At 40.7% G+C, this 27,671-nt stretch overlaps 1 protein-coding gene across 4 annotated transcripts in view; it reads right to left on the bottom strand.

Moving 5' to 3' along the window:
• TAB2 (TGF-beta activated kinase 1 (MAP3K7) binding protein 2) overlaps positions 1 to 27,671 on the bottom strand; it is a 138,105-nt gene that overhangs the window by 26,917 nt on the left and 83,517 nt on the right. For 2 of the 4 annotated variants that reach the window (XM_054022593.1, XM_054022594.1), the window contains exons 3-4: positions 13,836 to 14,025; positions 1,671 to 3,183 (exon numbers count right to left, since the gene is read on the bottom strand). In XM_054022593.1, the coding sequence (XP_053878568.1) occupies positions 1,671 to 3,183; positions 13,836 to 13,937 (1,615 nt within the window). In that variant the 5' untranslated portion in view covers positions 13,938 to 14,025. Of the gene's footprint in view, positions 1 to 1,670; positions 3,184 to 3,340; positions 3,552 to 4,928; positions 4,987 to 13,835; positions 14,026 to 27,671 lie in introns of those variants that run through there. The other 2 variants (XM_054022596.1, XM_054022595.1) reach the window with 2 other exon arrangements.

Here is a 27,671-nt window from a genome sequence, read left to right on the forward strand (position 1 = left end):
GAAGAAAATATGTTCCAGAAATCTGGAGCATTCCTCTGAATACAGAACACTTGAGCAGCATTACACATGAGTGAAGGCTGAGGGCCCCTGAGAGGATAGAAGCCCCCATTAAATAGAGGGGAAGGGACCCCATAAAGTCAGTGCAGAGACAGCTCCTGACACGCAGCTTCATGCTAAGTCCATAGCCCACACCGTTGTCTCTGAAAACTTGCCTGCCCTTTTGGGACTTAATACACAATTGGGGTTCGGTGTAGGCAGGAATCAATCAGCAGTTTTGGAGGATGAATTAGTTCCTATGCAACCAGCAGCCCTGAAGCAGCGCTGGACACAGGGAGCTTGGCCTGGTCATGATGCATCAGCTGTTGATTGTAGATGCAGTTAGTACCATAGTAGGAATCATTGTCCCAGGGGCATATGGAATTCAGAGCAAGGTCTGGTAGGAGCTGCAAGCAGCAGAAGCCAGTACCACAAATATTCTCTCAAGGAAGTCAGAACAGAAGAAAAACTGTACCAGAAATGCGGAGCACTTGAACAGTATGATCATTATATAAATGCAGGATTTATTTTCCTCCTAATGCAGATTTAACAAAAATATTAACGGAGATGGGATTGAAACACCACAGCATTCAAGAACCCCCTAATCTAGACAAGTAGTGCACAAGTTACTTCAATATTAAATTTACCTCATAACAGTTGATCTGAACAACGTTTACAGTAATCTTGGAACAGGTTTTATGTCAATTTCTTTTAATCCTAAATTGGTTGACAATAATTGAAGGGTCTCAAGAAGTTTTGTATCCTAATAAGTATTGGAAGACTCAATCTGCATCATTTCCAAAATATTATTGTATTACGATAATCCTACTCCTCTCTCTTAACAAAATACATAAAATGTTAATCCCGCTATTCTCGTGTGTTTATAAGAGGAGTCCTTATCACTATACAATTCATTTGATTTTCATGTAATCTCATCCCCTTTCCTTCACCACACTACTATTTAGATTCTTTTTCATATTTGTTTATAACATTATATAAATAATACAAGTAATAGAACTTTAAACATCCTTATGGATGTCTGACAATAGAAAACAGCGAGGTAAAAAATTCACTCCTACTCAAATAGCTTCCAAAGTCTGGATTCCTAACTTTCTATATAAAACATTTGCAAAATGAATTAATAAGGAAAGCAATATTCAATGGGAACAGTGCCTGTCAACTGTCATTTGGTTCAACAACCTGTTAGTATGTCTGAACATTTGATTTGTTTAAAGTCAATTGAAAAATGAGAAATCTTTTTCAGAACAATCTCTTAAAATGAAGTAACCACCCTTCCAGTCTGGTAAAGTAAATAATTCTATCTCATCTGCTAATTCAGAAAAGGCTCCACAAAACAGAAGGTGATTATTGATAACTGAACACAAAACAATAGAACCTCTAATTCTACTGTCAGGTAAAAAGTTAAAACTGCTTTACCGTGCAAAGTTAAGGAAGGATTGATTCAAAGGTGTGTTAATTATAAATTCATATTTCTGATTTAGAATATGTTCCAGAGTGCAACGAACAGGAGTTATTTTGTCAATTCCAAAATGGCTGATTGGTGGTTCTCGTTTTGAAATGTAAGGGCCAGATAACTTGGTAGAAATCTCTACAATTTACATTAAGAATATTACCTTGTGTGTAGGCAGCATCATCAGATCCCACACTCAATTTCCGTGCATCACTGATCCTATCCACATGTGCTAAAACAGGGTCAGTAAGATGCTGGATACCCTCTGGTTCTGCATAGTGATCAGGAAGGTTTAGAAGATTTGTAGGTTCAAAGGTGGGGGATACTACCCCTGGTGAAACTGCAGGGGGTTTATTTGGAGAAACTGTAATTTTAAAAGTATATTTTGTGTTAGGCTGTGTGACCACCACTCGAGGAGAGGTTACAGTGGTGTTGTTGCCCACTGCTCGACTCTTGGGTGGATGGTGATGAATAAATGCAGGACCCATGCTTACTTGACCAGACATATTCCTAGAGGTGGTAGTTACACCAGGATTTGTTGATATGAAGAGTGTTGGTTGGTTCCGCACAATTTGCTCATCTCCTGTTGTGGCATTTGCTGAAATATAGACCTTAGGTTGATTGCGAGTGATCACTTCATCAGTATTTGGTGGACTGGCAGCTATGTAAACAGTGGGCTGACTTCTACTTAATGTCTGGCTGTTGAGGGAAGAAGGATTAGTGGAAGTGCGAGGACCAGATGAACGCAGCTTTGAAGAATTGTTTCTTTGTGGTGGTTCAAGTTTGATTTCAATTTGGTTTTTGCGAGGTCCTGTTGAGATATTCTGAATGTTATATTGGCTATGGGCAGCAGATTGTGAGCTACCAGATGAATGAATCATGGGTGCTTGTGGAGTAGTGGGTGAACTGATTGGCATATAGACATGAGAAGTTTGGTGGCCTTGTTGGTTAGGCTGTGATGACTGTTGTGATGAGGTATGTGGTAGAGGACTGGATGTAGGAAGAGTAGTCCAGGGACTTGGTTGTGAAGGCTGGTAGACTTGCTGAGGATGCATGGGATTAAACTGAGACACCCAACCTGGATGCTGCTGTGTCTGTCGAGCTGTACCACTTGGAGTTGTAATATAAGGCCTAATATAGATAGAATTTCCCTGTGGACTATTAAGTACAGGTGGAGGTACACCATGTATGTGCAAAGACGTAGGGGTATTGCGACCAGGCTGAATATTTGGGGCTAAAGTTACCATAATGGGGTTGAATCTGGGTGTCTGCTGAGAGAGGCTAGATGCTCCTTTGCTGCCTATGTGAAATCCCAGGTGTTGTCCTGGATTAGAAGTACTAACTGTATTAGCCATTCCAAAGACATTAAATCCCTGTGGAACTTGAGCTGGTGCTGTCTGTGGTTCCTGCTGAAACAGTTCGCTATTGGGCTGACTGCCTTGAAGATGTCCATCACTAATGCTGTGAGTTAAAGTCCTACTTCCATTCATTCTACTTCCTTCTCGTCCATGGTGATACACATTCTGTGACTGCAAATCCAAGTTAAGAGATGTCATGTGATTTCGTAGTCCAGGAATCCCAGAATCATCCGAAAAACCTAGGTCTCCTTCACCGTAGAGATACTTCGTGCTCTCCTGAGACAGAACTGCACAACAGGCATCCAAGTTATTATTATTCTATAAAAAAACAGAGTTTGAAGTTATTGATAAAATAAGGTCATATGCTTACATTGCATCATTATTAAAAAATTACTATGCAGCATCAAATGAAAAGCTTTGGGTTCTTGGCCAGCACAACTGCTGTATGTATGAGGAGCTTGCATGTGAAGCTTACTATTATGAGAACTGTGACTCACTCCCTGGCACCAAGGGCGGAGATTTGCATTGTTGCTGCAGTAGTGACAGGGAGATCCTTGAAAAGCTAATATGGTATGGTACTTCTTGGATGAATACTTTTGCTATTTTTCCCCACTTTCAGAACAATCTTCAGCACTGATCAAGACTCTGCTGAGGGGAAACTGACAGAAGGGTTGACTTCACAGTACCTGTATATTAAGAGTAAATAACTTGAAAAACAAAAACAAAATATATGTTTATTTTAAATGTTCCCCTAAACATTGTAAAGACTGATTCCATAACATAATATCATCTGCTGAATATAAAATGGCAAATTTATAAACAGAAGAAACATGCAGATTAAGGAAAGTGCACAAGAGAACATTAAAGATACTTCAAATAAGATTTTCATTTGAACGAACAGCAGCAGCATATGAACAATCTATTTCATAAGATGAAACACTTTAAATAGAAGAAATACTGATTACTGTGGCATATTTAAATATTCGTACCGTCTACACCAAAATTCCCCTAATAGTCCACTACTTTCAAAAGCTTTAAAACAACCTTTTGTATTGGAATAAACTTAACACACAAACTTGAATCTGATGACTTTTTAAAAAATGTAAATAGTAATAATATATAAAAAGAAATGAGCGAAATGTGTTTGATTACCTCGAACGGAGGTAATCAGAAACCCATAACTTTTTTTTTTTTTTAAAAACAGTTTAAAAAACAAATTATGCACACTCTTCACTTTTCTCTCTGACTTAACTGGGGGCTTTTAGAGCTTCCAATTAACCTTCTTTAAAAGAAACTAAAAAAAGATTATTGAAATTATTCAGTTTCCTGTCCTGAACCCATAATCATCTTCTCTTTCACCTGCTCATATTTTATTCAATTTTCATACAGTGATATCTAAAGAAAACAAGTATAGTTAAACATATTTCTTTTGTAGTCAAGTGACTAGTATGCCATGACCTCTACCAAAACGAGTAATTATAATCAAATAACGTATTTTGAATAAACTAGGTGTACCAAAAAGCTAAATACATATAAACGAACTAGGAAAAAATACAGATATCAAGGAGAACATATGCAGCACTGGAATAATAAGAGTACTGTTCAAAAGTACAGCTCTCAATACCTATATCAGCAAGACAAATTAACTCATGCTATATGCTTTTTATCAAATTACTTCTATTAAGTAGCAGACAGAGGGCCCAATCAGGATCAGAGCCTCTCTGTGTTAGGCACCCCACCAAATCATAGACCACTGTTACTCTGAAGAGTTTATAATCTTAGATGCAACAAAAGTAAGGGGAGAAACCCTAACAAGAAAATGTTTATACAGGCCAGATGCATATACAGCTTGCTGTTTTGCGTCTTGTGAAAAAATACATTATAAAATAAAGATAACAGGACAGGAGCCCGAATGGCCATCTATCTAGCCATTATGGTAAAGCGCTTTGAAAGCCAATTAAAAACATTATATAAAGAGCTAAGTATATTGTTATTAGTTGGCAATTTCTGAGAGCTATCGGGTCTGAGAGCTATGAAGGAGGACAAGTTAGTAGTATACATACTAGCTTGGGCTGGGCGTTCCAGGGATAATGGGAGACATGGAAGAAGGCATGAAGGTGCCTGTGGGAGAAGCAGAGAAACGGGTGATGGAAGCTCACACTACAGAATGTTGTTGTAGAGGGAACACTAAGATACAGAAATGGATAAGTACGGAGAGGCTAAAACATGAGGGTTTAAAGGTAAGGACTAAAAGCTTGTACTTGATGGAGTGGAGATAGGTGACCAGAAGAGAGATGTGAAATATCGGGACGCGCGTGGGGGGGGGGGGGGGGTGTTGAGGGAGTGTGCCGGCGGAGGAAAAAAAACCCCAAGAGCTGCCAGAGCATAGGAAAAATTGGTGGGGGGCTGAGCACCCACTGGCAGCTCCATGCACCGCCCCCCCCACACCAGCTCACCTTCACTCCGCCTCCACCTCCCCTGATCTGGGGGCCACGTCCTGCTTCTCCCCCCTCCCTCCAGTGCTTGCGCCGCCATACAGCTGATTAGCGCAAGCCTGGGAGGGAGGGGTGAGGAAGAAGAATGAGGCGGGTTCAAGGCGGGAATTTGGGGAGGGACCCAATGGGGGAAGGGGTGGAGGGGCATGAGCCCCCTCCGCCTGTGTGCTGGAGGGCAAAATATTGGGACAATTCGCATCCCGACTGAACATTGGTCAGGACGTGGGACAAACAAGCAAATATCGGAACAGTCCCGATAAAATCGGGACGTCTGGTCACCCTAAGTGGAGAAGGTAGAGCCAGTAAAGGGACAAACAGGTGACAGACAGAATGACAGACCAGAAAGATCTTAGCAGCAGAATTTTGAATGGAGCTAGGAAAACAGTGGATACTGAGAAGGCCATAGAAGGAAATACAGGAATAATAAAACTAATAATAAAACTAGCCAAGCTTGCGAGGCCCATAGGCACAACTTGATAGCATTTTTTCGCTTGGATGTAGTGCAATAACTTTTGAATGCTGAAGCCAATCAATTCCAAAATTTCAGATACTCTCAGCATGACAGACAGAACCCTATTGATTTTTATGAAAACCAAAAGGAGGAAATGGGACATCATCTGTGTACGAAGTCACACTTCTAACAACCTCAAAAAGAACAGGAGTACTTGTGGCACTAACAAATTTATTTGAGCATAAGCTTTCGTGGCCCACTTCTTCGGCAGTAGCCCACGAAAGCTTATGCTCAAATAAATTTGTTAGTCTCCAAGGTGCCACAAATACTCCTGTTCTTTTTGTGGATACAGGCTAACACGGCTGCTACTCTGAATTCTAACAAGCTGTTTATTGTCTATAGACCAAAGAATGGTTTGATGGCAGAAATGAATACAATACCCCTCATTTTAGCTCTGTCCATATCCAACTGAGTTTAAAATGTTGACACAATGAAAGAGAAAGACAAGGAAAGGAGATTAACAATGGGGGGGTGGGGGGGGGGAGAGGATAGGAAACAAGAGCTTCTGACAGGAGGAATGGGGGCACATACAAACCTCTTGGCATGAAGTAATAGGGGATACAGAGCTCCAGGAAGGCAGAGTGGGTAATGGAGGGCACACAGAGCGTATAAGAGAGGGGGATTGCAACCAGTTCCTGAAATAGAGGGGAGCTCATAAGCTTGTAGGGATTCAAGGAGTCCCTGATGTGTGCAATACATTTGGCCAACAGAAGCAACAGTGTGCAACTCCCTAGTTTAAACAGGCTTATGCTGTGTCCTATTAACCATTCAACTAGCCTTCTAGTTTCAAGATAAAATATACAAAGAGTAGACATGTTGACAGTGAAGTGTTCTGCTTAACAGCAGCTTTCTTATATTGTGCTTTTTGTGAAGCAATATTAGCTGCTCCACTGTCAGTTGCAACTGAGTTTTCAATATAAGCTTAATTTTGAACCCCTCTTCTAAAATCCACAAGAAAACACAACCATTTTGGCCTAAAAACTGATGGGGCAGATTTGGAACAGATGTAAAAATTTTCTACACAATTTAAAGTGATCTGGACAAGAGGATCCTGAAGTCAAGCTATTTTTTGCCATGCTGTAGGAAAACCCAAATTAGATGAAGCGTAATTTAGTTTCTGGGACTTTCCAATTGAAACTTAGAAACCAGGATCAAATTTAGTTGATCAAGAGTAGTTTAAAAAATTCTCATCTTTTGATTTTGTAATGCTTCTATGGAATGTCTGCTCTGACAAGCTTAATATAAAATGACTACTAAGATTATTTCAAACAAACAAACAAGAATCTATAGCCCATTTCTTTTCAGAGAAAATTTCCACTAGAAGGCTGGCTAGGGCCCATCTACTGGTCAACCTCCTTTCCCACAACCCTCACCTCCAAGGCTACCCCTTGGACCTACACCCCCCTGTGCATGTGCACCTCCCTCCAGAGGCTAGATCTCAGTGAATCTATATGAAGGACTGAAGAAAAGGGAAGCAGAGAGTAAAGGTAAAAGTATGTTAGTTTTTAAATGAGCCTGAATAAGTACTTGTAATTGAAGGGAAATAAAGGTTTGTTATATACACACACCCAGAAAAAAGATTGCACTGTATACAGTAACTCCTCACTTAAAGTCATCCCGGTTAACGTTGTTTCATTGCTGATTAATTAGGGAACACGTTTGTTTAAAGTTGTGCAGTGCTCCCTTCTAACATTGCTTGGCAGCTGCCTGTGGCCCCGCTCTCCCCGGCCGGCCGGAGCGCTGGGAGGAGGGCGGCGAGCCCGCCACAGCTCCGCTCTCCCGAGCTGGGCCGGAGCGCCGCCCCCCTCCAGGTGCCGCCCCAAGCACATGCTTGGAGGGCTGGTGCCTGGAGCCGGCCCTGCGTTAATGAGGAGATACTGTATTTACATTTAGGGGTATTACACCGCCTAGTGTTGCCTAACAGCAGAACTTTTCCAAGAAGTGTCCATTGGATCAGAGGTTCTCAAACTTGGGGGTGAGCCCCCTTATGGGGGGCAGAATGCATTCAGGGAGGAGAATGAGAAGCTTTAGCCAAAAAACCCAAAACTTATTTCACCATTTTTACCCACAGAAATGAATAACTATCAAAGCTGATTCCTCCAAACATATGAGGTCCTCAGATGGTGATATGCATTTTGACGGATTTCTGTTAAGCTTGCATTGCATTATACAAAGTCATGACCATCTGTACATTAATCCGTTTGCTACGACACAGTGTGCATATTTAAATTGTAAGCATAGACCTCAATCTCAATTTTGCTTTTGCTTTTATTACAATGGGTCATTGGGTTTATCTGAATCAAAACCTTACTCTTTTTAATATTTAGTGAGAGTCACATGGTGATTTTTTTAAAATTGGTATATGTACCTGTGTGGTGGGGGGTGTATACTACAGAAGCAATGAAAGGGGCGTGCAATCAAATAAGTTTGAGAACCCCTCATTGGAGCCCTCTGAAAAGCCTCCCTCCCACCCATGGCTCCAAATGTTCTTAAGACACTGCTACATAAAGGACGCACAACGCCCTCCCTCCCTCAGTTCCTTCCACCACCAGAGATAGAACAAAAAGGGACTCTGAGAAAGAAGGGAAGATGGGTGGGAAGCATGAACATGCAGAGCCATCTCAAAGCACTCTACATGTAAGTAACCTTCATTTCTTCAAGTGGCTCTGCACATTGCCATTGTAATAAGCCAGAAGATGGTGCCTAAGTGCATGCAATCAAGTCCAGAAGGATCAATGGTCTATGCCTCAGGGCAGTAGCCAGAGGATTCCAAGTCAGTTGGGAGGAACCTCGGGGTGGTTGCCTTCTTTGTAAAGTGTGTGGGTGGGGCCTCAATGAAAGGAAGGAGGACTGTGTTGCCCTAAGATAGGGATGTGCATGAGCCCAGGGAAAAGAACTTGTGATGGACACTGTATCAGAAAGTATCTTGTGTTTGGATACCTCCTCTACAGTGATATGAGAAGCAACTTCTGCACTTCTGAAAGTAGAATACTCTCACAAGAAGCCTCCATTTGCTGTTAAAATGGGCTAGCCTGTTTCCAAACAGAGAAAGGGAAGGATCCTTGCTGATTGGTTCTTGACTCTCAACCCTCATATCAAATCTATTTAGACCTTGATTTAAAAGACTTCTTTTTATGCTTGCTCTGGAATGATGAAGGCTGCTGAGAACTGTCGATGTCTTTAATTTTATGAGAAATAAGCCAAAAACTACTGTGGATAATACGGTCTCTGATAACAGAAAGGAACAGATCTCCTGCTAGTAGAAGAAACCAAGCCCAAAGAACGGGCCTTCGATCTTGTCTCCAACTTCTCCTGCAATTCATCTTTCTTTTCACTGAAAAGATCTCCCCTTTGAAGGGAAGGAGATCTTCCACTTGAATTCTAGTATCCAGAACCAAAGAGGAGGAATGAAGCTATGCATGTCTCCTCAGAGTAGAGCATTGGCTTCTGCAGTTAACGGAAGAGTCTGAGGCATCAAAGGAAATCCTGAGAATGATCTTTGCCACATTTTGACCCTTCTTTAGGATCACATTTTCCCATCTGCTTTTGTCATCTGGCAAATCACGCCCCCAAAATGCCAACTTTTCCCACAGATGGAATAGACAGCAGGCCATAACAGCTTGGGAATGTGTCACCCTAATACCAAGACATGAAGAAGAACACCTTTCTCGCTAGGAAATCAATCTCCTTCCCCTTTCTATCACTGGGATGAAATGTGGCTATCCATACCTGGACCTGCTACTTGCAGCAGCCACTATAAGTGAATTAGGTACAGGGTGCATATGAAAACCTCTCTGAGGGTATCTGATGCAATTTGTCTGCCTTCTTGGATATAGGTTGGCAGGAGTGGACCAAACAGTCTTAACAGGCTGGAGCATCAAAGATTAGTAAGGACATCATACTCTTGGAGGTACCCCAAGAATGTTAATCAGCGGATTAGATGCCTCCTTCACAGGCACAGAAGACAGATTCAAAGTGGATATCATGCGATCCACCAAACCGTGAAACTGCAGAGCATTCTCAGAAGGGGAAAAGCGAGGCCCACATGCTCATCTGCTGATAAACCATGATCATAGTCTATAGTATGCTCCTATTCAAAAAGAGGAGCTGATATCTTCTCATCCTCTTCTTCAGACTGATCCTTTTCAGGTGAAGATGATGCCAATCTTGGAATTGGTGAAGCTTGTCTCTTTCTCAAGTCTCTTTGCTTCTCACTCAGATATGAGGAATGCTCAGAAGCCAAACAGTGCACATCAGCTACCAAAGTGAAGTCTTCTTTGGAACCTAAGATAGACCTAAAACTTGAGCAAGGGTTGAGGCCGGAGCTGAACATTTGGACGGCACAGGATCCAAATACTCAAATCTATCTCCTTGGCTCCTGAAGCTGAGACTAGAAAGAACCTTTGACTTCAGAACCCTAGAAGCTCTGATAAATCTGACATGCAGGATTTGGCACTAACAGTTGTCACCTTCTCTGGAACTAAGACAGCTGACGCCAATAGAGTGTCCCTTGGTTCCAACTTCAAAAGCCTAACTGCTAGAGCAGTGGGAACTATAGCTGGACCCAATGAAGGTTCCAATTTCCTAGAACCCTTAGCTGCTTTGACTTCCTGGAAGAAGTGACAGAAACTGACCGCCCAGATGCGGAGGCTATAGCCTCAAGGGCCTCCTTAAGGAGAAGGACCTGCAAACTATTATACCTCTTCTTGAAAGCTCCGGCTGTCGAAGTCTGGTAGACAGAACACCAAGGAGGAGAGTGGTCATCCAACGCCAGGAAGATAGCAGGGTACGAAGTCTCTTGAATCCCACTTCTTCAGTTCTGCCATAACCTGGAACTGAGCGAGCTAACTACCTAACAACCTATACTTATCACTATCCTACAAAAGAAAACTAACAATTAACACTAAAAATTAAGGAAAGAACTTCACAGCTGAAAGGACTGGAGAGGTTCATTTCCATCAATGGCAAATATTTGGAACGATATTTGGTGGTAGAGGGCGCTGCACTCCTTACATAGCTATGCCTTCAGAACTTTTGGAGATGGGTAGAAAGGGGGCATGAGAGTGCTCTAATGGACAGCGCTTGGAGAAATTTCTACCATTCAGCACCACTAGGCAGTATAATATCCAGAAGTGGGAATATGCAGAGCCTTCTCGAAGAAGGAGGTCCTCTTTACAAGAGCAGATTAAAACACTCAGGAAGTGTCAGGAGCAATAAGGAAAGGGCCAAGTCAGAGGTCTATTATGGAAAAAAAAAAATAGGGAAACTATCTTCCAAAGCTCAGCCCACTTGAGAAAAAGTATGTTAAAATAAACTTAAAATAAACATAAAAATCCGACTTATACAATAGTCATAATATTTAGACAATTCAAAACTCCACTGTACCCAAGTGTATAAGAGATAAAATTCACTCACCAGTACCATATATGGACTTGAAAGTGCTACCTTAAGACTTCTCTATTAGTCTTAACTCAGAACTTCCTGGCTTAAGTGAGACTAAGTTGTCCTTTTTTTAAAAAAGCTAATATTGAAATAGTTGGAGTCTCACTTATCTTAGTCAAATTAGAGCATATTAAAAACTACAAAGAAAGTCACTGACCTGGTAGAATTCCATCTGTGTGTGTATCTATGGAGTCAGCTCAGCCAGATGCCTTCCACCAGCCACCAGATCTGGGGCTGCCACCATTAGGGAATTTTGAGCTTCTAGCCCTGCCCGAGTCACTATGCTACCAGAGCAGATCCAAAGCGCTCTTGTTGCTGCAGTAACAGCTGCTGAGTATTTTCTGCCTCTCTGTACTTGGAAGGAATCACAACTCCCCAGGAAATGGAGTCCACCGCAGCCCAAGCCACTGGAGGACCCTAGCACTCCCCACTGGAGAACCCCATTTATGGAACTCATAACATTAATTACTTTACATTATGTATTTAAAACTAAATAACTCCGTCATTTAAATCTTTAGAGAAATGCAATTGTCCATATTACAAACACATGACCTACCCTACGGAAACAAATTTTAAACAAACTGCAAGGTGATGAACAACGGCAGTGCGGGGGTCTGGGGTGCTATTTCTTGCACACTTCTGCCATCTATCTGCCAGACCTAATTTTCTGGTTCCAGGCCTCTCCCTCAGTAGAAAAATCAACCATATCAAATATTGCCATATTTTGTGATGAGGAGGCGGCTGCCTAGGGTACGACCTATCACAAACAGATTCCAGAAGGTGAAGATATAATGCACGTGACTAAGCCAATGTATCACCTCACCCCAATATACCATTTTTAATGTTAGAAGAACTAAACAGCATTTGAAATAAAAAAAATTAGTACTTTGCAGGGTCAGTCTTAAGCACAAGCATGGTGCCATGCAATTTGGAGAGCAAATATGGCAACTCCATGGGTTGGTCCATTTTCTACTCCTGGGGGAATTCTGTGCCAAAAAATTAAAAATTCTGCAACAAAAAATTAAAAATTATGCGTCCAATTTCTTAAAATTCTGCAAAGGTCTGCATATTTTATTTGTCAAAATTACACAATATAATCACACAAGTTTCAATTAATTTTGATCATTTATTTCAAAATAGCTGTCAGCAAGTATGTCTGTAACAATACAAACAACAAAAAAGATTCAGGAAATGTTTTTTGACAAACAGATTCCTTACTATGCATATTAATACAGAACTGAGTAATAATTCATTTAAACTATAATATAGAACCGTATTTCCCGCACCCCTCAGAAGCAGTGCAAAGGTTTAGTCAGGGATAACAGAGCAGCTGAGGGAGAGGGAAGTAAATTGTTGGCAAGGAGCCTGGGTGTGAACTTGGAGAGTGGTTGAATATGGGTGGGAAAATTATGTAACAGGTTTTTTGAGGAGGGACGAGGAGTTATTGTTAGGGAGCTTCCCCCATGCAGACCCTGACTGACCCCTAAACTCTCCTATTCAGTCAGGCACATCTGCCCCTATCCCCATGTGTCCTTGCACCCCCTATGTGTCACTCCACCCCCATTCAGACACCCACTCCCCCATCCCCATGTGGCTCTGTACCTCCTCTCCTGTCTCCATGTGGCTCTGTACTCCCTCCTCTGTGCCTCCACTCCCATTCAGTCCCTGCCCAGTCTGTCCTCCCTTACTAGCCCTTATGAGCTCATCTGACCCCCACAGCACCCCATGCTGTCTGTCTCCCCATAGCCTGTCTCCTGACCTGGCCTGATAGGCACTGCGAAAAAGGGAGGCTCTCTCTCTTCCCTAGCTAGCTGGGAGCTGCTGCTTTGTTCTATCGCCACAGCACCCACTGGTGGGCAAAAGGTGGAACTGCAGCAACATTTAGGCAGCTTTTTTCTGCGCAAAAAAATAAAAATATGCATGGCTCATTAATTATGCACATGTGCAGTAGCGCAGGATTCCCCCAGGAGTAATTTTCCTACTTCAGCAAAATGATGAGAGGGGAGTGGAAGGTGGAAAAATAATTTTTTTTGCCTGCTCCTTATACGAGTAGCTTAAGACCTCACAAAAATAAGGGTAGGGTTGAAATTTTGCCTTCTTGCAACTTAAAAATGGTCAAACTAGTTCTCTCAATCTGCAGTGTTCATTAAGTTTCACTCTAGAATTAATTTTCAGCCACATTATAAGTCCTTGAGAATAAAAGTATTTATAATGGAAACTTTTAGATTCCCAATGTAAACAGTACAAAATATGAATGCCAACATATGAAGAAATTTAAATTCCTCAATTTTAAGAAACATGAGAGAATACACTATGAAAAAGCTGGAAACTGATTTGAGACTTTCCTTGTTTTAAAGCAAACAGAAGGAAGCCAAAAATATAAACAGATATTTAAAAAGAAAAAAATCTGCTATCAACAATTCCATCCAACCATGGCAGATTAGAGGGAAAGCTTGTGGCAGTTACTTGTAATACCTACAATAAATAGCAACACAAATATACAGTAGTAAAAGGACACTGACCTGTAACATGCATCTGGACACAACAACTTCAGGTACCTCCGGAAATTTTTGTCGCAGGTCATGTAAAACCTGAAAATCTATTTGGTGGCTTCCTTGGGCCATTCGTATATTGCCTGATCAGGACTGTTGTTCAACAGGCAATTCTAGGCCTTAGTGAAAGGAGTACTCATCTCTCCTGTTCCAGCATTTTCTGTAAGAGAGGGGGGAAAAATTTTATACATAATCTTAGTTCAAAGTGTGAGGTTCTGTATTTTATCAAAACCAAAAATAACGCTGCACAAACTAGCTACTTTAGATATAGAAACAAAGACTTTCTATTAGGGCTGTCAAGCAATTAAAAAATTAATCGCAATTAATTGCGCGATTAAAAACATTATTTGCAATTAATCGCACTGTTAACAATAGAATACCGTTTATTTTAAATATTTTTGGATGTTTACTACATTTTCAAATATTAATTTCAATTACAACACAATACAAATTGTAGAGTGCTCACTTTATTACAAATATGTGCACTGTAAAAAAAGTTTTTTTTTTAATTCAGATCATACAAGTACTGTAGTACAATCTCTTTACCATGAAAGTTGAACTTACAAATGTAGAATTATGTACAAAAAAACTGCATTAAAAAATAAAAATGCAAAACTGTAGAGCCTACAAGTCCACTCAGTCCTACTTCGTCAATCACTCAGACAAACAAGTTTGGTTACAATTTGCAGGAGACAATGCCGCCTGCCTGCTTCTTTTTTACGTCACCTGAAAGCAAGAACAGGTGTTCGCATGGCACAGTTGTAGCTGTTGTTGCAAGATATTTATGTGCCAGATGCGCTAAAGATTCATATGTCCCTTCATACTTCAACCACCATTCCAGAGAACATGCTTCCATGCTGATGATGGGTTCTGCTTGATAACGATCCAAAGAAGTGCGGACTGATGCATGTTCATTTTCATTATCTGAGTCAGATGCCACCAGCAGAAGGTTGATTTTCTTTTTTGGTGGTTTGGGTTGTGTAGTTTCTGCATCAGAGTGTTGCTCCCTTAAGACTTCTAAAAGCATGCTCCACATCTCGTCCCTCTCAGATTTTGGATGGCACTTCAGATTCTTAAACCTTGTGTTGAGTGCTTTAACTATTTTTAGAAATCTCACATCGGTACTTTCTTTGCGTTTTGTCAAATCTGCTGTGAAAGTGTTCTAAAAGCGAACATGTGCTGGGTCATCCTCCAAGACTGCTATAACATGAAATATATACAGAATGCCTATAAAACAGAGCAGGAGACATACAATTCTCCCCCCAAGGAGTACAGTCACAAATTTAATTGACGCATTATATTTTTAACGAGCATCAGCAGCATGTCCTCTGGAATGGTGGCTGAAGCATGGAGGGACATACGAATGTTTAGCATATCTGGCATGTAAATACCTTGCAATGCTGGCTACAAAACTGCCATGTAAATGCCTATTCTCACTTTCAGGTGACATTGTAAATAAGAAGCAGGCAGCAGTGTCTCCCATCAATGTAAACAAACTTGTTTGTCTTAGCGATTGGCAGAAGAAGAAGTAGGACTGAGTGGACTTGTAGGCTCTAAAGTTTTACACTGTTTTGTTTTTGAGTGCAGTTATGTAACCAAAAAAGTTCGGCATTTGTAAGTTACACCTTCCCAATAAAGAGATTGCACTTCAGTACTTGTATGAGGTGAATTGAAAAATACTGTTTTTTTTGTTTATTGTTTTTAAAGTGCATATATTTGTAATAAATAATATAAAGCGAGCACTGTGCACTTTGTATTCTGTGTTGTAATCGAAATCAATATTGAGAATGTAGAAAAACATCCAAAAATATTTAATAAATTTCAATTGGTATTCTATTGTTATAAGTGTGATTAATCATCACTCTTTTTTTAATCACATGAGTTAATTGACAACCCTACTTTCTATTTAAAAAGATATAATACACCTCTACCCCGATATAACACGAATTCTGATATAACGCGGTAAAGCAGTGCTCCGGGGAGGGCGGAGCTGCGCACTCTGGCGGATCAAAGCAAGTTCGATATAACGCGGTTTCACCTATAACACGGTAAGATTTTTTGGCTCCCGAGGACTGTGTTATATGGGGGTAGAGGTGTAGTAACATTTTCCACTGAATAAATATGAAACTGCTTACGATTCCCCATATAATTATGTATTTGAAAATTCATTATTCCCTCTGATTTTAATCCTTTTCAATCGTTCAAACATTCATAATAACGTTTTCCTACAGAGTGTATAATGACTGCCTATGTCTGTTTAATGCAGGTCTGCTCCTCACAGTTTCGCCTTCCCTTTTATCTTGATGTTTATGTTACTGAGGGCTTGTCTACACTACCCGCTGGATGGGCAGGAAGTGATCGATCCAGCAGGGGTAGATTTATCACCTATAGTATAGATGCGATAAATCGACCGCTGAGCGCTCTCCCGTCGGCTCCGGTACTCCACCAGAACGAGAAGTGTAAGTGGAGTCGACAGAAGAGCATCAGCTGTCGACTTACCGCAGTGAAGACACCGCACTAAATAGATCTAAGTACGTAGCTGAAGTTGTGTATCTTAGATCGACCCCAGGCGATAGTGTAGACAAGCCCTGAATCGAGTATTGCATTTTCCACATCATGAATATCCATTATTTTAGAGCATAATATTTTGAACACACAATTTAAAAGAACATACACATGGAAATGCCAGAAAAGTGTTGTTTAAAAAACACAAACACACACTGGAAAGAAATAAAATACTGAAAAGATGCCCGATAACGTCTCCAATGTGCTTTATATTGCTCTGCTTTTATCCAGGTGATCTTCCAAAGGCAAGAAGATAATGTTATATTCGGAGTTAATAATTTTAAAAAAATTGCAATAATCTCAGGATCAGTATATTAGGACAACCCATTACAGTTTATCAATTAATATTATTATATACATGAGAAATATTCTGGGCTCATGATTGGATGAAGTTAGCCCTGTAATAAGTCAGGCTTCCTTGGGCTATTCATATATTGTTTTCTTCAGGAAGTCAAGAATACCGAAGCCTGCATCAGTGTTAACAAAAGAACTTACATGTACCAATGACTGCACATCGTGGCTGACTACAACAAGTTTGTATCATTCATTAACTTGGGGTTTTTAGACTGGGTTGTTTTTTTTTGGCACACCACTAAGTGTAATCCCCAGTTACAATGTTTAAAAGAAAGCCAAGTGCTGATGATATTCTAGCTTAGCTGTATGAATGAATATAATTAAGAGCAAATGTAACAATACTATTTATTTTAGACAAAACCAAGATATATTGTTCCTCAAGCCTCAACCTGTATACACTTCTTTGGTCAATAAGTTAATATTCAACTCCACACACAGAAATCTGGATCTGCTTATCAGCTTATTCTCCTACTCCTGTCTTTCCTTTGCTCCCAATATCATTCCCACATGAGGCACTACTCCCTCTGAATTCAAACATTCTAGTGTCCCTTTATCCTAAAAACCCTCTAGTACTAATCCATACGTTCTCAGCCTTGCCACTCTCTCCTCCTATACCTCTGAATTCCTTCAGCAAGCACTGCACCTGTGAGTTCTTTTCTTGCAAGATGTTTTTGATTTCTAGCCTTTAACTTTATCAAAAAATTACTGCTCTAAAAATGTAAATTTAACCAAAATTGGTTTAGAAACTGATTTAGTTAAACTGGCACTTGTTGTGAGGACACACTGTTCAGTTTAAGAGTATATCAGAGATTCCTTACAGACCTCAGCTAAATTGATATAAGGCACTCAAAGCAAAATAAAGTCCACACATGGGGTTTGAACTGATTTAACTAAATCAGTTGCTAAACCAATTTTAGTTAAATCAATAAAAAATGTATAGTGTACACAAGTCTAAGGCTTTGTTTAAGTAATAGGACATTAACTTTTTTGCATCCTTCAATGCTGTTAATCTCTTTCTCCAACCAAACCTTTTCTTCTAAGGCTTATAGAATAGCCTGCTCTATAGATTCTTGTTTTACCTCTGCCAGCTCTTTCAACATCTCTTCTGAGGGCTCTATCTCCTTTAGTTGATGTTCCCTAGGGCTTTGTCCTCTCCTTTTCTGTTCCTACTGTTTCTCCCCTGGTGGATCATTCACCATAACATTCAGTTACTACGTCTACAATGACTCTCACAATTTATCCATGCCTCCCTTTTCATGTAAAAAAGGGAATATTTATTTCAGCCTGGTAGCTTCAGCTATAGTTAAGAGTGTGATTTTTTCACTATTACCCAATTTTGACGCATTCAGAATTGTACAGTCTCATTTCAAAAGGCGAACATATCTGCTTGATGATTAATTTTAAAACGAACTGCAATCCGCCTCCTTGAATTATGAACGTCTTCAAAACCACAACACCCTCAATCCATATGACACTTTCCCCACATATTCATTCTGACCAGCTTTCCCTCCATGCAGATAACTCAAAAGTCATTAACTTTGAAACTTCAAAAATGGCATGCACTACATTTGGGGAAAAAAAAAATTGGTTGGCTTAGAAAGTAGTAAAAATTTGAAAAAAATTACAAGCACTCTCACTGGCATCTGCTAATATTTTTAGCTTAATTAATCCCATTTCCTATGACACATCACAATATACGTTTGATTAGTGGGCTCAGGCAGGAAAAGGAGCTGCTGTTGGGATGATCTTCAGAGAGATTGGTTTCAATAAGGCATTACCAGAGCATAATTCTCTCGTGTAAAATTATTCCTCAATATAAGGGCAAAAAGAAAATGAAGATGTAAAAAAGGTGGTGTGAAGAAACCTTGGATTTCATAACTGCATATTGTAGTGTAAATATTCTGCCATTTAAAAGGACATCAACAGAAAGTTTTGAACATATTGTAACAAAATCACCTAAAATTGTTATAATTTGAAGATTAGAAGAAAATCTCTTTTTTCCCCCCTCTAGATTTTCTACTCTGGGCATTAGACTGCACTATGCATTTTCATCTTCCCTTCTTTGTGCCACACTTATCTCTATGACCTAACTCAGTCTGTTTAAAAAAAAAAAAAGAAAAATAATAAAACGAAACATTTTACTACTAAAACTTTTAAACTTCTATTGTGAATTCTATTACATGAAAAAACTACATTCATGTGATACTAAAAGTTGCATGATTAAAATAAAAGTCAGGAAATGCACAAGTTAAAAATAGCCACTCCTCCTCCACCTCCCACTTACAAAATACCATATATGCAGAACATATTTTAACATACGTTAAAGAGCATTAAGTTCACATTTCTAAAGGCAGGATAACTAAAACCCTGTATCAACCCTCCTAAACCTCTAAAAGGATTTAAATATTTCTAAACCTACAACCAGTTAAATAAAGTGAACCTATGCGGCAAGATGCTATTGTCAAAACAGTGAAGTGCAGTAATCTCACAGCAAACGAATACTCACTAGTAACACTTTTTCAATTCCTTACATCAGTGGTCCCCAAACTGTGGGCCATGCCCACCTAGGGGAGCACAGAGTAACATTCGGGGGTGGGGGAGGGGAAGAGAGGGAGTGCCACCCACCCGCACTCTGCCCCAGCTCTGCTCTGGCCCTGCCCCTAGCCGCAGATCTGGCCAAAACCCTGGCCCCCAATCCTGGTTCCTGGCCCCGCCACAGCTCTGGCCCTGGCCTCAGCCCCTCTCCTGTCCCCAGCTTCCAGGGAGCACGGACAGATTACATTACAGTTAAGGGGGGGGACCACTGCCCTACAGAATACTCGGAGGTTTGTGTTTGCAATTTATATAATTACACACACACACACACACACACACACACACACACACACACACACTTCCAGTTTCTGCTTTTCTAAGCTGATTCATCAAACAACATTTTCTGCTCTCCTCTAAATTTGAGACTAATATTAAGTCTGTCAATTAATAGCAGTTAACTCAAGTGATTAATGTAAAACAAATTAACTAGATTTAAAAAATTAGCCACGATTAATCGTAGTTTTAATCACACTGCTAAACAATAGAATACCAATATCAAATTATAAATATTTGGGGATGTTTGTATTCTGCATTGTAATTGAAATCAATATATTTGAAAACGTAGAAAAACATTCAAAATATTTAAATAAATGGTATTCTATTACTGTTTAGCAATGCAATTAAAACAGCAATTAATTGAAACTTTTTTTAATCTCGCACTTAATCACGATTATTTTTTTTAATTGTCCGACAGCCCTAATTAATATACTTCTCTGATTCCTACTACAAAAAAAATTATATGGACAATTTTTATTAATTGATTTCTATTTTAAAGGGTTTAGAACAAAAAAGTTAACTAGATTAAGGATTTTAAATTATCTACATTTGAGATGTTTTAATGAATTTTCATAAACAAAAATATAAAGGGTAAAGGACTTAGATTGTATATATTACCAAACACATTTTACAGGGATAACCAATAAAATTATGCAATTATACAACTTTTCAACTCATCAAATCTGCAAGACGAGACAGTATAAAATCAGACAATATTATACAGGCATAACATGTTAGTGCATGGTTAATAATAATAATAAAATTGACATACACTAACAAGTCAAAAAGGGAAGGAGAGGGCATGGAGGAAGAGGGAGGGGAAAAAGGAGAAAGGTCAGATGGAATAGAAGTCTCATTGTTTGAGCTCTCTCAGCATTCTTTATTCAAATGTATCAAGAAATGGGATGCAAATTTCTTCAAATTCACATAATTGCTCTCTACGCCAATAAGCATCAGACTTCCATTTGAATAAAATCTAGTTCATCAGGGCTACAAATATTGAAAAAAATCAGCAAGGATGCTAAAGAGAACAGTGACTATGGATGATTATTAGTGCACAGTGCCAGCTTTACTACTTCTCAGTCATTAAATTGTGTCACTTATTTCCTAATGTTAAATTCCAAAGGGGAAAAAAATAATGTGTATTTTCCTGCATTTTATGAGGCGTAAGAAACCAGCAGCTGTGCCAAGCAGGTCAACTGCTTTTGAAAAGCATGGCCTTATCTATTTATCAGTCTGGAAAGCTAGGCTATGTGGATTTTGGGGCTGCTCAGGAAATGAGGGCCTCTTTTAAAAGGTAAAGGGATAGAGGCTAGCTGCTAAGAAGTTGCACAAGGTCAAATCAGGTAGAGCTGGAAATTAGAACCCAGTTCTCTAATTTTGCAGACCACAAGTCTTATTTCCTAACCCAGGGGTCGGCAACCTTTCAGAAGTGGTGTGCCGAGTCTTCATTTATTCACTCTAATTTAAGGTTTCGCGTGCCAGTAATACATTTTAACATTTTTAGAAGGTCTCTTTCTATAAGTCTATAATATATAACTAAACTTTTGTTGTATGTAAAGTAAATAAAGTTTTTAAAATGTTTAAGAAGCTTCATTTAAAATTAAATTAAAATGCAGAGCCCCCCCGGACCGGTGGCCAGGACCCGGGCAGTGTGAGTGCCACTGAAAATCAGCTCGTGTGCCACCTTCGGCACATGTGCCATAGGTTGCCTACCCCTGTCCTAACCCAGACTGTCTTTTGGAAAGGATGTCCCAAATTAAATATACCCGGTGGAATGTGTAGAGCAGTGTTTCCCAAACTGGGGTTCGTGAAATGTTATAGGGGGTTCTCAGGGGAAAAAAAATCCCTAACGGCGGACAGAACTGTCCCTAGGGATCCTGGGCACCAGAGCCCCTGAACTTCCAAGAGCTAAGCAGATCAAAGCAAGCATATCTATCACACTAAGGAGATTTAAACATCAAGACTCCTTATAAGAAATGGAAAGGGAGGTTGATATTTTTTGCTGTTTTTAAAAGTAAATAGGCAGCTAGTATTGTTTTTAAAATTATTATGAAGAACAAGTTTAAGCTTTGTTGTAATGTGCGCTGTTTGCCTGGACTGCTTAAGACCTGAATGCTTGTGTAGGAGGAATTCTTTGAGTTGGCTTCTTAAATACCTTCACGCTGTTTCACATCTGATACTCCTTGATGAAGGATAGGAGCCTTGTCTTATAACAGGCTTATTCAAAGTGATACAAGCTACGAAAGTGAGATCTTGGAGAGTGTTGCTGTTTTCATAATGTAATAAAAATACTGTAATGATAATTAATAGTGTGTAATAAGCATGTCAAAAACAATTTTTATATTTCCAAGATCACTGCTTTTATAATTTATACTCAGGTAAAGGAGAAAATCCCTGGAAATATTCATTTTTAGGACGGGGTTTGTGAGACTTGACATTTTAGTGAAAGGGGTTCACAGGTTGTTAAAGTTTGGGAACCACTGGTGTAGAGTGACTCTGTAATGCATGAGGCAGAGGCCACACACACAAAGATGATGAATGCAGTAGGATTCTACACACACACACACACACACACACACACACACAGTCTGACTTGTAGTTACTCCATAACATCAGCAAAAACTGTTTTGACTTTTAAGCTCAGTCTAGACTATGTAAATGCACTGCTTTTTGCAACAGTGCAACATGTCCACAATACAAACCATGTGTCTGGAAACATTTGGATCACATCAATACCAGGCTCTCCCTCAAGCCACTGCTATATGACAGAGTTATGGAAAAAGTTACCAAGTATTATGGGAGCTGGTGGGCATACTGAGAGATTGTTAACATCCCAGAATCCACCAGAAACAGTCATAGCTGCCAGGACTAACTCCAGAATAGAACCTATCTAGGGTAGACTGAGCCTTAAAGTCGAAATATTTTAAAACTTACTTTTGAGATGTTGTGGAGAAGCTATAAGCAGGACTTTGCATCTGCCTTGCTTGGGGAAATAAGAGTTTAAAATTACTTTGGAGGCTGCAAGCCTAAGAAACAGGGAGATGGTACTGTCAGTAGCAACAGAGTTTAGGAGCTGGCAGTGGATCCAGAATAGGGTTAAAAAGTTAGATGTCAGACTGGAAAATGAAAGAAAGATACACAACTGGCACTGGTAGTTGAGACTGTGTGAGCAATAAGGTCATCAATGATATAACACAGAAGGAAAAGAGTCACCTAAGTACAGAACTTTGGAGATCACTAACAGCTGGAGGAGAGGGAAAACTGTTGCAAAGACTGAAGGAATGTTCAGAGACTGATGAATAAAATGAGTACACCTCTACCGCGATATAACGCGACCCGATAGAACACAAATTCTGATATAACACGGTAAAGCAGTGCTCCGGGGGGGCGGGGCTGCGCACTCTGGCGGATCAAAGCAAGTTCGATATAACGCGGTTTCACCTATAATGCAGTAAGATTTTTTGGCTCCCGAGGACAGCGTTATATCGAGGTAGAGGTGTATAAAGTACAGGACTACAGAAGTAAAGGGAAAAACAGAGTCAAGGAAAGGGAGCGATCAATAAGAGCAGCAGAAATAGAGACCTTATGACTTAGCTCTCAAAGCCGATAAAACCACTGTTCACTTATAAATTAAATGCTTTATTGCAATGCAAGACAACCTGAAATTACTAATAATCTTCACAAACATTGCTTTGAACCATTTCTGAAGACTTTCACGCTCCTGGAGAGAGAAACGTTACAGTAAGTCTACCTGCCCAGTTGTGCCAAAAAATTTAAATAAATAAAAGAATTAATAGGCAGTGAACCTTGTAAAAACTATTGGCAAAGTCCCCAGATAACTTAGGCCTGACACACAATCATAAAGTGCTGAAATATAAACAGACTTCCAGTTAAAGATTTATTCTGTGAAAATGATCAATAAAAAGTAAACAAAATGTAATTTCTGACACTGAGAACTAAACTTCTCAGAACCACCAGTAAAAGCCATGAATTAAAGTGTTGATCTTTTTTAATCTAAACAAGATATTTCAATCAAGATGGATTTAAATATTACAATGACTATAAGCTTCAAAGTTATATAACAACCCAAAAATATGAGTTTGAAAAAAATAATCTTTCTTTTTGCAGAGCATGTATTTAAAACTGAACAGTGTAACAATTCTTAACTACAAATCTTTAAATCTAACACCACACAGCTCTTTTACTACATATGCACCACTGTCTAAGACGTCTTCAGAGTAATTCAGTCAGTCATCCTCTTGTGAGGGTGGTGCCTGGAAAACTCTGAACAAAGCATACAGCACGTTCCTGAGAGGAGTATAAAACAGTTATTAACAGCAGGCTTTTAAATATTTCAAGAGGATAGGCCAGGGGAATACACAGAGCTTAGTTATAATAAACAGTATACTTTTCATAACCCCACAGCAACAAACAGTAATGGAATCTATCTCTGGCTTTAGACCTCAGCTACATCTAAGCAACTTAGCTTCAAAGTTCTCTGTACTTTCAGTCTGATCCAATAAGACCTTTGTATTACTGACACCACAGAAAATATATTCCTCTGAGTCATGCTGGATTGTTTATTTGCTTGGACACAATAAAGATGCTTCAGTATTCCTATTGTCAGAGAAACCTTATTTTAGGAATTAGATTAAATATGAAGAGCCTTATGAAAAGGGACAATATGAAAAATTACATTTCCTACTCAAATTTTGTATTACTGTTACAAGTCACAATTAAGATTACTACAACTGAAATAAGATAAAAGGGGAAAAAACAGTTTCCCTGCATTCAGACTTGCCAAGTGGCATACTTCTCCTGTGACACACACATGAAGGTTGCACTTTATGCGTAGAGCCCTGCGCGGATACAAAAATTTGTATCCGCATCCAAACTGTGATCCGCAAAAATGGTCCACAAAGTGGATATCCACGGATTTGCAGGGCTCTATTTATGCATTCCTGCAGCCCATACATTCAGTTGGGCTACAAATATGGGCTGCAATTGCAACTCAGGGCTACCAGAGACTGCTGAAGTACCTGCTGATATGGCAGCCAAGCAGCCTCTCTACTGTGCTCCCTGCTGTATCTGAAAGACGGAAAGAAACAGGCAAGAGGCTGCAACTAAAGGCAATGGGGACTTGACATCAACCCCATCCAGCCCTTCCCAGCCATTCAGTGGCACTCACATTCTCCGGGACATCCTCCACAAACATAGCTGCTACCAGCTCTTCCATGGATACCCCAATAAACCTAGTTTCCCCCAGTTACCTTCCTGGATTTCCTCTACAAAGCCAGCTGCTCAAATTCTCTCCCTCCTCTACCCAACCCAAGCCTTTATCCAGATCCTGAGCTTACTCATTTTCTCTTACTCCCTCCAGACATTCCCCCAAACTTCTCCCTCCAGTTCCCACCCTTGGGCAACTCGCTGACCTACCTTCTCTTAGCTACCCCTTCTCTCCCTACAGCTCCCAGGCTACGTCTACACTACCCGCCGGATCGATCTATCGGGGATCGATCTCTCGCGTCTTGTCTAGAAACGATACATCCATCCCCGAACGTGCTCCCTGTCGACTCCGGAACTCCACAAGGGCGAGAGGCGGAAGCGGAGTCGACAGGGGAGCGGCGGACGTCAATCCCGCGCTGCGAGGATGCGAAGTAAGTCAATCTAAGTCGATCTAAGATACGTCGATACGCTATTCTCGTAGCTGAAGTTGCATATCTTAGATCGATCCCCCTCCTAGTGTAGACCAGGCCCCAGTTACCCTCACCTACCACCCAGACACATCCATGAACCTAACCTACCTTACCCCAAGACAACTCCACCCAACCAGCCTCTCTGACAGTCCACAGCCACTAGCACAAACCCAGGTTCCATAGCGTCCTACTACCCACACGCTCTTCAGCACCCATCAAGCAGCTGCATCTTCATGTTCTTTCCCTGCCATTACTTGTAGCAGTGTATGGAACTTAACTTACAGTTTATAGGCATATAAAAATTATTTGCAAATATGCAACCCTAATGAGCTAATTTGCATACAAAAGCCCACATGGAGCTATACAAAACTTGGCAGCTACGTGCATTTCTTCTTTCCTTTGTGTGCATTTGATAGCACTGTCTACAGTCAGTTTCACTGTTTTTTCAACAGCCGGTTGCACTTCCTGGTTCATCTACTAGCATATCACATCACTAATATAGTTCTCTGAGGAGAGCTAACACCTACACTATTCTTCCCCAAGTATGTTTACCAGTAACAGTATCAACAAAGCTGAAAGTGAAGAAACAGCAGGCAAATGTGTACACAACCAAAGAAAGAGGAGAAGCAGCGAAGGGTGGGACCAATGATATTCAGTAGTGTTAGGCTTGGTCTACACTACAAAGTAAGGTCAACGTAAAATTCCTTGTGTCAACCTATTTGTGCAGGTGTCTAGAGGGCCGCCGAGAGCGGGTTCGGGCTCTGGTGAAAAAATTTTTTTGGCCCCCCAGCAAGGGCGGACTGGCTAAACAGGGCTGACTGGAGGGGGGGGGGCAGGGCCCAGGCCCCTTCCGGACCCCGGTAAGGCAATGAGAGGGGGGGAAGCCGGGCCCCCTTCCGGATCGCCAGGCCCCGGTAATTTGTACCGGCTTCCCCCCTCCCCTCGTTGGCCTTGGGTGTCTATGCTCAAAATTTGTCTCCAGCTAACATATGCATCCACTTACAGCAACGCAGTAAAACCACCTCCCTGAATGGCAAAGTACCATGGGCATCCTAATTTTGTCAACACAGTGAGAGGGTAGTCACTGCATGACCTGTGTTGGCCCTCCAGCCACTGTCCCACAATGCCCCAATCCCTACAACAGTGACTGTTCTGTTCACAATTTTAAACTTCACTGCCCAAGAGCCACAGAGACCAGAGATCCACCTCCCCCCCACCTTTAACAACCACATATGCTTTTGAAGTGCTCTTTCCTATTTGCCCACCTTGGTAAATGCACCTAGCAACTCATCTTTGTTTGCATCCCACTATGTCTACACACACACACACACACGTACTAGATGCACTCCAGCATGGAGCAGGCAAGAAGTGTTGGATCTCCTGGGCATGTGGAGAGAGGAAGCTGTGCAAACACAGCCACGGAACAATGTCAATGAGCAAATTGCATGGGGCATGTAGGCCACGAGGTACTGCAGATAGCAGCAGCGCCACATGAAAGTGAAGGAACAAGCAATGGAGGGCAACAAGAAAGCTGGGGCTGGACTGCAGGCCTGCCGCTTTCACAACAAACTGCATGCCATACTTGCTGATGACCACACCAGCACCCCCCAGACCACACTGGATGCCTTGGAATAGTCTGAGATGAAGACTCCTGCCATGCACAGCGAAGAAGAGTATGAGGAGGCAGTGAGACACAGTTGGGAATTCCAACCATGCCACGAGTCAGAATCTAAATGAAACTCCACAGGAATTTAGCCCATTCCGCCAGGCAAAAGTGGATAAGCCCACTGATGAAAGGGACGGTAGCTTGACTAAGTGCATGCAATCTTCCTTACAATGCTTTATTTGCTTTTCCTTCCCTCCCACCCAACCATTTAAAAATGGCACCTGGCCCATCCCCAAGTTTACAAGATAAAGTTATCAGCTTTTCATTGATTTACTGATACATTTTCAGAAAATAGAAGTTAGGAAGTAAATCCAAACAAATTCTTCAACAGTATTATGGCAATCAGATTACACAATTCACACAGACTCAGTGTCCTGAGTTGAGGCAGACGTGGAACAGAGATAGTCCGCATCTCCTTTTCATTCCTTTATTGGGATAGATGGGAGGGGGGGTATGTGGAGCACTTTATTTATATAAATAGGGATGTCCCTTTTATCCTACTGAGAGACCTCAACAGTGATACTCTGCAATCCTCACCCAAAGGTTTCTAGGGATGGTGGCCTTAGTTCTATCTCCACAATAGGAGACTTTCCTATGCCGCTCTGAGTTTGGCTGGCATCATTGCAGCAAACAGACTAGCTGCACACAGGC

Source organism: Malaclemys terrapin, chromosome 3 (genome assembly GCF_027887155.1).
Source record: "Malaclemys terrapin pileata isolate rMalTer1 chromosome 3, rMalTer1.hap1, whole genome shotgun sequence".
Taxonomy (NCBI): Eukaryota; Metazoa; Chordata; order Testudines; family Emydidae; genus Malaclemys; species Malaclemys terrapin.